We start from the raw sequence: 12557 nt of genomic DNA on the forward strand, positions 1-12557 counted from the left end.
TTAGGCAATTGGAGGCACAGTAACAGACTTGCCAAAAGCTAATCTTCAAAAGCAAAACCTAACCGTAGGGTCTCTTTCCTTTCAGTTTTTCAAGGCATTCTCCAAGAAGCCCGAGGATGGTGTCCGACTTCACCGTATGTATCCTGAAGTTAATTCCTACCTAAGCTAGAAGCGAGAAGTTATGGCTGAAGTTTAGTTTACCGAGCTGGGCCTGCCTAGAGAGGGGTATCCACTCCCCATCCTCCAAGCTCATGAATCAGAGGGCTTATGGAGGAATTATAGGGCCCCGCTAATCAAATCCGGTGGTCACCCTCCATAAAATGCCCCCTAGGTCGTTGATGGGTCAATCCACAATCTCTTTGAACTTTCCCACCCTTTCCCCTCCGTGATGTCTCTTAATTTGATCAGGAAATGTCAACATGCCCCTCATCTCACAACCAGCAGCGTGAGAAGACCAATTCCACGCTTTCATTTTAATTTCCATTTTTGTCTCAGGATTCATATTCCCCTCCAAATCAAACTCGAGATGGGGCTTCTTTGTCCCCCTGTGTTTCTAGGCAGATTAATGGCTTTCCTGGAAGTCCTTCGCTCTCGTACTGGGCCTGTGTGTCTGAAGGCACACACATAATCATAATCAAGAATCCCATAATCAAGAAAAGAAAAGCACCCAAAGGGAGGATCGTGCGCTTGTTCTTCCTCACCTGGGGAAGGTTCATTATTGCAGAGTTTGAGAAATTCTGCAGGAGGAAAGTCTCCAAAATGATTCATGCTTTCTGGAAAGGGAATCCCCATTCAGGCATGAAGACTGAAGATTGCACTTGGAGAAAAGATAGTATCTGTCTGACATGAGCCACGTAGGAGTTAAGTTGGGAGTGGTTCCCTGGCAGTATTTAGGTCTAAGCGTAGGGTTGTGAATATGTGTTGCAGCCTGGCATAATGTTTATCTCGTATCCAGGCAGCATTTATTTTGTCTCTCGATTCCCAGGCCCAGATTGCTTCCTGCCACCAAAAGGTAGAGTAAGGAGAATGCCTGACTTTGAGTAGCACCATCCCATAATGATCCCAAGGAATCCGACATGAGAGAAGCTGCTGTTGTGCATTTCCTAGGATATGGCAGGTGCCTGAGAGCAGGGCGCATGTAGGCCGGTGCAGAGCTCCTGGCCTGAATTGTGATCCCGATATGCTTTCTTCCTTGCACAGATAAAGGAGACGACATTCGGAGCCTGAGAGAGTCCATCATCACCTCATTAGAGAGCCACAGAGACCTGTGGCCTCCTGCCTGCCCCCCACTGGAGCCAATTAGGTAATTTGGGCGGAGAATGCACCATAGCATGAAAAACAATTATAGCAATGCAAAGCCTAGTATGTATGGGCAGGGCCGGTGCGTCCATTTAGGCGGACTAGGCCATTGCCTAGGGCGCGAAAATGGAGGGGGCGCTGCCGAGCCTGCCCCGCAAAACCCCCGCGCCACCGCCGACCTCCCAAGGCGCGCGCTTGCGCTCCTCCCACCTATGGAGGGGACGTCGAGAGTTCCCCAGCGGCAGCGGCCGCCGCAAGTGAGCAAGTGGCGGCGGTAGTGGCGGCAAGCAGCCGAAGCCTTCAGCTATGGGCGCTGCCGCCGCCCGCCCGCTCGCTCGCTCACCCGCTCACTCACCAAGGAGCCCCCAGCATCCCCTCCACAGGCGGGAGGAGTGCAAGCCAAAAGGAGAGCTCAGCGCCCTCCTGCCCACGGAGGGGACGCTGTGAGCTCCCCAGCGGCTGCAGCGAGCAAGCAGTGGCAGCGCCCGCAGCTGAAGCCTTCAGCTATGGGCGCTGCTGCCGCCGCCACTCACTCGCTACAGCCACCAATGGAGGGGATGCAGGGGCATCAGCGGTGTGCGTGCGTGCGTCATGAAGGTGTTTTTGTCTAGGGTGCAAAAAGCCCTAGCACCGCTCCTGTGTATGGGCTTTCCCAGACTTGTGAATTCACTCACCCTTTGCAAAATTTCCATTGACTCCCTCTTAGAGGGGTAAACTGAATAGAGTCAAGAAATATCAGTATCCAATTGGCATTTATTAATCACTTCTACTAGGAATCATAAAATGTAAAAAGTAGGGGAAGCAGGTCTAATGAATAATGATACCATACTTCTCAACCTCTGTGCTGAGATGGCTGGACCTGACGCGCTTTAACAAGTATATAAGGACTCTGAGCCCCATGTCTGAGAATACTGTTGTATCGTGGAATCTTATGATCAAATGCAGAGGTTCCTCATTGAGAGGGGAGACGCACTCTGGACACCCATGCCCCTTAATTCTGAAGCTTATAGTTTCTTTTTTTTTAACATGCTATACCTTGTAAACTTATTTCCACCCCAAGTCCTTTTTGACCCCCTTTCAGACCCCCCCCCCCAGGTCTCCATTCACCCCCTTCACAGTCCCAGTGACCCCAGGGGGCCAATATCAAGCACTTTGAGAAACCTTGTCCTGGTATGTTTAACAACAACAACAAGGCTCTATTATCTGGGATGCTTCCAGCATTTCTATGCCAAGCAGGTTTTTATGACTTAAGAAGAAAGAGAATCAATTTCAGACTCAAGACTTCGATGCAATGGGGATTACGTCTGTTAAAAATCCTCCACGGACCTCCCAAATTTCAACCCATTTATTCTTGACTCACCCACGTGGGGAAAGAAGCAGTAACGGGAGCTATGACACAAGTTTCTGTATATTTAGGTTCTTGAACCATACATTTCCCCACATGAGGACAATAACTGTCACGGAAGCTGCTATTTACCAGACGCCTATGTGCCTTTTGAATACAGCTGGAAATGGGAGGTCTAAATTGGTGCATATTCCACATGTGAGCTGAAGTAACAGCTAAGAGGAGAGTTGCTGTTCTTTTCCATCCATCCACCCAATTTCCCGCCTTTTTCCCAGACAGGGACTCAAGGCAGCTTGCAGCTATAAACATAGAAAGGAAAAAATCTTTAAAAACCAGTGAAACACTTATGGAATCAAAACTGTATATGAATAGATATGATCTATTAGAAACATACAGATAATTGCAATAACATCACGGCACCAGCCCTTTCATTAATAGGAGTTAGTTCTCAAAAGACTTCCTGCTTGATGTGTGGGATTGAATGTTAGACATAGGTGTTGCTGCAATTTAGCGTTGGCTTCTGGGTAACATTCCACAATGGTGTTATGAAATCTACACACACACACACAGATATGTAGATCTTTCATCGGTGGCTTCAGCTCCCTTCCTGCAATAGGCTTCCAATGAATCTGACATCATGCTTCAGCCCCAGCTGGCTTGTAGAATCATAGATTGTTATCTAGGCCAACCCCCTGCAATGTAGGAATCTTTTGCCCAATGTGGGGCTCGAACCCACACCCCTGAGTTAAGAGTCTCATGGCTGCTCTAAGCTGTGCAAAAGGTGGGAGATTTCTCCAGTGCTTTTTTTCCTGGGGGGGGGGACGCACGGGTACGCATACCCCTAAACATTTTGTGAATCTAAGTTTGGCCTCATTGAGGGGCAGTATTTCAATATGAGTAGGAAAACGAGAGTACTGTACCCCTAAACATTTTTTTCCAAGAAAAAAAGCAGCGAGTTTCTCTGATCAGCTTTCTTGGAAGCTATAGAACATGCCCTTCTCTGTCACTTTCAAATTGCCCTGCCCTGTTCAATGCCTAAGACAGTCAAAGCCTTTTCAAGGGAAGTCAAGGAGACCTACAGGTATAACTTGGATTACGGGGCACAGTAAAGTCAGAGCTGGGTCTTCAGAATCCGATGGTCTTCGTATGCAAACTGTTTTGCTGAATTCATTCCATGCCTAATAATAATAATAATAATAATAATTATTATTATTATTATTATTATTATTATTATTATTTATTCCCCGCCCATGAGAAGCACTGGTGGGTGGGTATTTTGAACTGGCGGTACTTATTTTATCAGGATATTTATAACCTATTTTTCACCCCTAACAAGGGCCCCTAAGGCATTACACCAAAAGTAACACATTAATATTTATTTATGTATTTATATTTATTAAATTTCTACACCACCCTTCATCCAAGGATCACAACGGGGTGGTTTACAATGTCAAAAACAAAAATACCTATTATAGTGACAAACAAAAGCAATACCCCTCCCCACAGTTTTGAAGGGCATTGATTGTGTAATTAGCCAAAGGTTGTTTATTTGTTTTTTGCCTGGTGACTAAAAATATGTAGTAAAGGCACCAGGCAACCCTCCTTGGGGAGAGTGTTCCACAAGGGGGAAACCACTGGAGAAAAGGCCTGTTCTGGTGTTGTTAATCTTCAAACTTCTCACAGAGGAGGCACGCAAAGAAAGCCCTCAGATAATGATCGTAGGGTCTGGGTTTGGTTCATACCGGGAGAGGTGGTTCTTGAGGTATTGCGTTCCTGAGCCATGTAAGGCTTTACGGGTCAAAACTAGCACTTTGAATTTGGCCCAGAAATTAATTGGCAGCCAGTGCAGTTGGGTCAGGACTGTCGTTTATATGCTGAAACCATCTTGCCCCATGAGCAACCTGGCCGCTGAATTCTGCATCAGCTGAAATTTCCAAACAGTCTTCAGAGGCAGCCCTATGTATAATCATAGCTGCCAAGTACCCCGTTTTCCCCGGGAAACCCCCTGTTTTTACTTACCTTTTCCCGGTGGTCCCCCCGTATCACTTCGTCTCCCGTTTTTCTCCTTTATTTTCTCCTGCCGGCGGCCATTTCCCCCCTTCTGATCTGCCCTCCTATGGGCACCAAAAATGGCCGCTGCTGGCTTCAAAAGTCGCATCTACGCATGACCGGAAGTGCGTAGATGCGACTTCCGGTGTCGGCGGCGGCCATTTTTTGGTGCCCATACATGGGCGGGGCGACACCGGAAGTTGCGTCGACCCACTTCCAGTCATGCGTAGAAGCTACTTTTGAAGCCGGCAGCGGCCATTTTTGGTGCCCATAGAAGGGCAAAGCGACACCGGAAGTTACGTCGACACAACTTCCGGTGTCACACGGCTGCCAGTCCCGGATTCTGCAGTATAATGTGTTGCGGTAATCTAACCTAGAGGTTACCAGGCCATAGGTACCAGTAGTTAGGCTATCTTTGTCCTGATGGGTGTAGCTGGGCCACCAGCCAAAGCTGATAGAAGCCACTGGGTCTCCAAGGCCTCTTAAGCCTCAAGCGACAGCAAAGTATCCAGATGTACCCCCAAGCTATGTACCTGCTCTTTGGCGTAGAGCCCCATCAAGAGCAGGCAATCTCCCAGCCATGTGGTGTAGGGAACCACCCACTAACAGTGCCTCGGTCTTATGTGGATTGAGCTTTAGCTTGTTGGTTCTCATCCAGCCCATTACCAAGGCAAGAACATCCATTGCCTCACCTGCAGCTGTAAAGGAGAAGTGGAGCTGAGTGTTTTCAGCACATTGCCGGCAACATACTCCAAACCTCTGGGTAACGCCACTCAGCAGTTTCATGTAGATGCTAAACAGCATAGGGGACAAAATTGAACCCAAATTGAAGGTTCCCTGGGGCTTAAGAATTACCCTCTGGGAACAACCATCCAGGGAGGACCAGAACCGTCATAAAGCGATACCACCCACCCCTAACTCGGACAGCCATTCCAGAGCCAAACCGTTGTTGATGGTATTGAAAGTCACTGAGAGGTTGAGGAGAATTAACAGGGATACATTTCCCCTGTCTGCCTCCCCAAAAAGGTCATCGTTCAGAGCAACCAAGGCAGTCTCTGTGTGAAAATCGGGCCAAAACCCTGATTGAAATGGATCTCATAGAATCATAGAGTTGGAAGAGACCACAAGGGCCATCCAGTCCAACCCCCTGCCAAGCAGGAAACACCATCAAAGCATTCCTGACAGATGGCTGTCAAGCCTCTGCTTAAAGACCTCCAAAGAAGGAGACTCCACCACACTCCCTGGCAGCAAATTCCACTGCCGAACAGCTCTTACTGTCAGGAAGTTCTTCCTAATGTTTAGGTGGAATCTTCTTTCTTGAAGTTTGAATCCATTGCTCCATGTCCGCTTCTCTGGAGCAGCAGAAAACAATCTTTGTCCCTCCTCTATATGACATCCTTTCATATATTTGAACATGGCTATCATATCACCCCTTAACCTTCTCTTGTCCAGAGAATCTAGATCCAGAGGATCTAGAAAATCCAGAGGATCTAGAAAACCCGTTTCCTCCAAGAGTGCCTGGATCTGGTCCATAACCAAACAATAAAACCAGATGAAGAAAAGAGCAGAAAATATTTCAGAACGAAAAGCAGAATCAAGTGTCCGCCTACTGAAAGCCACACAGAACAGAAGTGTGTTTTGCTGGTGTGGGAAAGTAAACGGCGTTTGTTCATCGGCGGCTGTCAAGCCTTTGTTTTAGTGTTACCTGCTCCAGGCTATTGTACTCCAAATAGCAGCTGAGCAGTTCAGTTCCAGAATGCTGCAGCTTCCTGTTTGACTCCTCCTTTGTGCGTCTTAAGTGATTAGTCTTCAGTCCAAGTTTATGCATTTGGTCTGGAGATACAATTATCCACTCAGAGTACATGCGCTGATGTTCCATTCATCTCCTGCAAGGAAATGGGTGATTAGAGGAACCGACCTGTTAACATGTTTTAGACGGCTTATGGCTCACAAACTCAGAACATGACAGAGGATTCTAACTTGCCCAGGCTGCATACAGCGTTTGGAGAGGCTGGCTTCTAACAATTATTTACCGTTTACCGAAACATCTAATAACTATCCGGTTTTCAGAAAACGGTTGGTTTTAAGGAAAATTGTTCGCAAGCCATCTTGAGGCTTTCACGCATCACGCAAGCAGACCAGAATCGCCACTGCCTGGGGCTAATTTTTTTTATATTAATAAAGTATCCATCAGCCGCCAGTCTCATAAAAATATCAGGGTGCCACAACACAACTCTCTCTCACACAATAAAAAATAAAGCACCATTAAAAGCTGTAATCATTAAAAAGGTCTTAAATTATAAAAAGGTCCCCAAGAGATGCCTGAAAATCAGTATCAGGGGTGTCTTTTTGTGGCTTTAGAAATCATAGCACTGATCCTTAGGCAATGGAGATGTAAGTGGGCATATTCCTGCATTGCAGTGGGTTGGACTAGATGATCCTCAGGGTCCCTTCCAACTCTACAATGCAATGAATCCATGATATTATGGAGGAGGAGAGCTATTTTGGGCTGCAGCTCCGTATCTCTTGTAATGTATAATTCCACCCTGGCATGCGCAGGCACCAGCTGTGAAGCTTTTCGCACCACTGATCTCCATGCCAAGAAAACAACAACGAACCACCACCTGCTAAATTTCTGTATTGGGCCGCTCTCTTAAGAACACAAAAATAGGGCTGGTAAGTTGTCGAGCCAACCATCCCATAATAATCCCCCACAGGGCCATAGATCCAGGTAGATTAAAAGCTCAGTGCTATTCCATACTGCGCCCAGGAAAAAAATTATGAGCGACCGGGAGGGTCTCCTCCAACGGCGGGGAAGTTGAGATGTCTGAATCTGTGTGAAATAATGGTTTGCCCTGTACTTAAAGCAGAGTTGCTCAGCGTGTGTGTTGCTCTTTGTCGTTTGCAGTGCGGCAGAACTTCACGACTTCTTCCACACAAACAACGTGACTTATTTGGCCCTGATATTTGAAAAGGAGGACTCCTTTTTGGGCAGAGAGGTGAGTCTTAATGGACTGATTGACAATCAGTGTATGCATTGCAGCAGGCTAGCTTTAGAGAAGTGGGTCTTTTATTCTGCAAATGGCCCCCTGCAGGTCTGCATGGAAATATGGGGTGACTTTTTCTTTTTAAAAAAAGTTGTTTATTAATTATATGGAACTATGCAAGATGTCCCTTATCGCAGAGCCTCTGTACGAATACATTCCCTCTGGGAATGTTTGACAGTCCGTCATGCCTTTTCCTGCTCAGGCATCATTGGGAAGTGGAGCCAACGTAAAACAAACTGCATCTTCTCTCCCTTTTGTAACAGAATGGAAAATTGGAGATAACTGCATTCAGTGGGCATGCTTGGCACAAAATAGTCTAGCTGCCACTGTACCCCCAAAGCCCTGAATCTAAGTCTCTCCTTTTTTGTTGAGCCTTCCCTTGTGGGTTTTTCACCTTTTCTCCCATTATGTTTGCTGCCTCTTTGGGGTCCCTCCTTTACAATCAGAGGTATACCTAGTGGTTGGTATTGCGGTAAAGTGGTGTGTGTGTGTGTAACTGTGTGTGTGTAACAGTGTGTAACACAAGGGACAAGGATACCTGTAACACAAGGCACAAGGGATACCTTTGTCTGCAATGTAGTCAACTGACAAATAGGAATGATATACTGGAGCAGGAAGCCTGAACGATGCTTTCTTCTGGCTAGCATCTTTCACTCCTAGAAGGAAGTGTTTTGGTTGCTTCACAATACTTCTAGTTTCTTCAAGAGCATTAAGCGTAATCTCCTTTGCAAACTGTACGATTAGCAAAAAGCAAACTTGGATTAAGCAAAACAACAGGATCCTGTGCTTTCACAAGGAGCTGCTTCAGCATCCTTTTCCTGACAGGCTAAGCTAGAACTTCTGGCTTCAGGTCAGACTCAGGCAAGCCAAGTCACACAGGCCTTTTATACCAAAATAATATAAATATAGACTACGGGGGTGGCACTGTGGTGTAAACCACAGAGCCTAGAGCTTGCCGATTGGAAGGTTGGTGGTTCGAATCCCTGCGATGGGGTGAGCTCCTGTTGCTCGGTCCCAGCTCCTGCCAACCTAGCAGTTCAAAAGCACGTCAAAGTGCAAGTAGATAAATAGGTACCGCTCCGGCGGGAAGGTAAACGGCGTTTCTGTGCACTGCTCTGGTTTCCCAGAAGCGGCTTAGTCCTGCTGGCCACATGACCCAGAAAAACTGTCTGCAGACAAACGCCGGCTCCCTCGGCCAGTAAAGTGAGATGAGCGCCACAACCCCAGAGTCGTTGTGACTGGACGTAACTGTCAGGGGTCCTTTACCTTTACCTTTTTAATATAAATACATGAGAAAAGAATCTACCCCTCTACAACACTCCCAGGGTGGTGGCCAGCTCCATGATGTGAGAGCTCTGCCTTTTGACTCAAGTCAGCAAGCAGAGAAAAGTACAGAAAATTCACCTGCATGTGCGCACAACACACACAAATATTCCCCCCCCCCGGCAGCCTCTACCCACCCTGGCTCACTTTCTGAGTCTGTTGATCTCTCCCTTATTTCTCTCTTTTGCAGTTAACTTCCCTGAAGACTTGGGAATGGGGGAGGAGGAGGAGCAGATAATGTTAGCAGCCCCAAAAAGAGATCAGTAAAGGATGTTTAGAGAGACCCCCTTTCATTGTGCATGCACACGGTTTTCAGTGCACGCCCGCTTTCTCTGCCTGCTGGCAGGAGAGCCTTACAAATTTTGCCCAGGCAGAGCTTTCGCAAGGTTTTCCATGACTATGGCATTGGGAGTATTGCACATACAGTACTGGTAAAGGCGGGCAAATCCCTGGCAAAGAGGTGGGAAGCAAGCATTTGTCATTCCTTTTGTGGATGTTCTCGTCAGATGACGTGCCAGTACTTTTAGCAGTTTGAAATTCAGCAAAATTACACACACACTGGGCAACTGGTTTCAGAGGCAGCTGGAGTTTCTGTTGGAGAAGGGAAGGGTAAAAGTGTTTCTTCTACAGCTGGCACACCTGTGCCATTCCTGCTTCACCTATACCAGGCACGTTCAACAGGTAGATCGTGATCAGTGGACGTCTGTGGTAGATCACTGGTAGGTCACTGGCTCCCCTAAAAGAAGTTCAACATTTTAGCCCTTCGTGGGGCTTCCCTCCTCCCTAAAAAAAGCTTACTAACTTTGACCTGAACCCCCAAAATGGGGGTAGATCACTGCCAGTTTTACTCATATTGAAGTACTGCCCCTCAATGAGGCCAAACTTAGATTCACAAAATGTTTAGGGGTATGCGTACCCCTGCTTCCCCCCAGAAAAAAGCACTGGTTAGAGAAGACCCCGTTTGCATGGGACGCATTCAACACTGAGTCTTGTATGCACACATTATGCTCACCACAACTCTACCTGTTGAGAGTTCAGAAGGCCCTTCCACCAACAGGCAGAGAAAACAAACAAGCGCAGTTCCTCTAATGAAAATAATCCTTGGCTGCCGTTCACTGTTCATCTCCCATTCAGCCTCCTCTCCTCTTAGTGGCTACCTTTTGGCTGCTCCCCGACTCCCAACTCCTAGAGAAAATTGGCTGCTAATGCGCAGTGGAAGAGAGAAGCGGCCAGTGGCTCTTTCTTCACCGTATAGATTTTTTTTTTTTTAAAGTTTTTATTGAGGATTTTCTTGGTTTACAAAGGTAATGCAGTCTCATATTTTTTTTTCCATTGTTATACATCAATCTTGCTTGTTGAGACATTAGGAGGAAGGGGGGTAGAGGTGGGTGGGGTGGGTGGGTGGGGTGGGATGCCTATGTTTCTGTTTTCCTAGATATATGTAGGCGTTCAGTGTCAGCGTTGTTTGTGCGGGTTCTCTGTTGTTCGCTTGTACTCCTTTGTTGCCGAGAGAGGATGGGGGTTGGCGTAGGGTGTGGTTGTTCATTTTTGGATGGCTGTGGTGGTCTTTGGTTTCTTGTGTGAGTGGGTTGGGTGGGTGTTTTGGTTAGTTTAACCATATTGATTTGAATGCTGACGGTGGATTTTTGTCATTATCCTGTTGGGCTGTGTAAGTGATGAAGGGGAACCATACTGGGGTGAATGTGTCTTCTTCTGTTTGTCCCCGTGCTAGTTTCAGCTTACTGGTTAGTTTTTCTAGTAGGGCCGTTTCCCATACTACTTGATACCATTGGTCCATGTTTGCTCCTGACAGGTCTTTCCAGTGTCTGGTTATGATGTTTCTGGTTGCTGACAATAGGTGGGTTATGAGTTCTTTGTAATCTGCGTGGGCGTTGTTGTCTTGAAAGATGTTTAATAAGGCCAGTTCTGGGGTGATTTCTAGTACTTGCTTGGTTATCTTACAAATTTCTCTTATGGTTATTGTCCAGAATGATTGGATTTTGGGGCATTCCCACCACATGTGGAGGTATGTTCCTGTGGAGGTGCACCCTCTCCAGCATTTTGGTGGGGTTCCTGGGTGTATTAGTGCTAGTTTTCTTGGGGTTAGGTACCACCTGTAGGTTAGTTTCATGGAGAGTTCTTTTCTTTTTGTTGATATGGATTTGAAGGGGGGTTTAGACCACATTTTGGTCCACTGGGTGGGGTTTATTTCATATCCTATGTCATCCTCCCATTGTTGTTTGATAGCGTTTAGGGGGTTCGTGGGGCTTTTGAGTAGTATTTTGTATATTGCGGATACCAGTCCTTTGCCGTGTCCCTTTGTCGTTAGTAGGAGGTTTTCAAATGTTGTAGGGAGTCTGGTTGCCGCTGATTTTATTGCTGGATTGTTTAGGAGTGTATGGATTTGGTTTTGTGCCAACCAGGGTATTTGGGTGTCTTCTAGTTTGGTTTGTATTTCTTGTGCTGACAGGGGTTTGTTGTTTTTATAGAAGTCGGTTAGGCGATATAGGCCTTTGGTTTGCCAGGTTTTTATTTGGAGGTTTTGTGCTGCATGGTGGAATACTGGGTGGTAGGTCAGGGGAATTAGTGGGGACGGGGTTGGGCACAGTTTGCCTATTTCTGTTTTCCATGCTCTGAACATGGTTTGTGTGTACCTGGTAAGCTTTGTGGGGATTTTCCTTATTTTGTTTGGGAGGAGTGGGTATGCCGTGGTGCTGATATTTTCGATTGTCTCCCTCTCAAGGTGTGTCCATTGTTTTGTCTCATCTTCTAGTATATATGGGATTATATGTCGTATTTGGTTGGCACTGTAATATGCTTGTATGTTGGGGATCCCCCAACCTCCTTCTGAGGTGGGGAGGTGCAGGTATTTGGTGCTTACTCTTGGTTTTTTGTGTGAGAAGATAAAGGAGTGTAGTTTTCGTTGCCATCTTTGAAGCTGGGTTGGGGGTATCCAGATTGGGAGGGTTTGGAATAGGTAGGTTAGTTTCGGGAGGGTGATCATTTTGATCGTGGCTATCTTGTCTGAGAGGGTGAAGTTCATGCTGCTCCATCTCTTTAGGTCTTTGTTTATTTGTTGCCACAGGGGTTTGTAGTTGTGTAGGTATAATTTGTTGAGGTTTTTGGTTATTTGTACCCCTAGATATCTAAATTTGGTATGACAGAGTTTTATCTTGGTGGTGTTGGTGAGTTTTCTTTGAATATGTGGGGGGGTGTTGAAGCACATGGCTTCTGATTTTGTAAAGTTTACTCGTAGTCCCGACACTGTTGCGAAAGTGTTGAGTTCTCTGATTAGGGAAGTTGCAGTGTTTAAGGGATCTGGTGTTGTGACCATTAGGTCGTCAGCGAATAGCCCTAGTTTGTAGGTTCTGCCTTTTATTTCCATTCCCTTGATGTCTGGGGCTGCTCGAATACGTATTGCTAGGGGTTCCAGAGCCAGGATAAAGAGGAAAGGTGACAGTGGGCATCCTTGCTTTGTGCCTCTTTGGATTACT

The 12557-nt window shown here is 46.5% G+C and overlaps 1 protein-coding gene across 1 annotated transcript in view; it reads left to right on the plus strand.

The window, feature by feature from the left end:
- The window catches only part of QSOX1 (quiescin sulfhydryl oxidase 1), a 93489-nt gene that overhangs the window by 40733 nt on the left and 40199 nt on the right, over positions 1-12557 (plus strand). The window contains exons 3-5 of the mRNA XM_035122015.3: positions 86-134; positions 1201-1303; positions 7602-7692. Of these exons, the coding sequence (XP_034977906.3) occupies positions 86-134; positions 1201-1303; positions 7602-7692 (243 nt within the window). The remainder of the gene's footprint in view (positions 1-85; positions 135-1200; positions 1304-7601; positions 7693-12557) is intronic.

This window comes from Zootoca vivipara, chromosome 7, assembly GCF_965207765.1.
Source record: "Zootoca vivipara chromosome 7, rZooViv2.hap1.1, whole genome shotgun sequence".
Classification (NCBI taxonomy): Eukaryota; Metazoa; Chordata; class Lepidosauria; order Squamata; family Lacertidae; genus Zootoca; species Zootoca vivipara.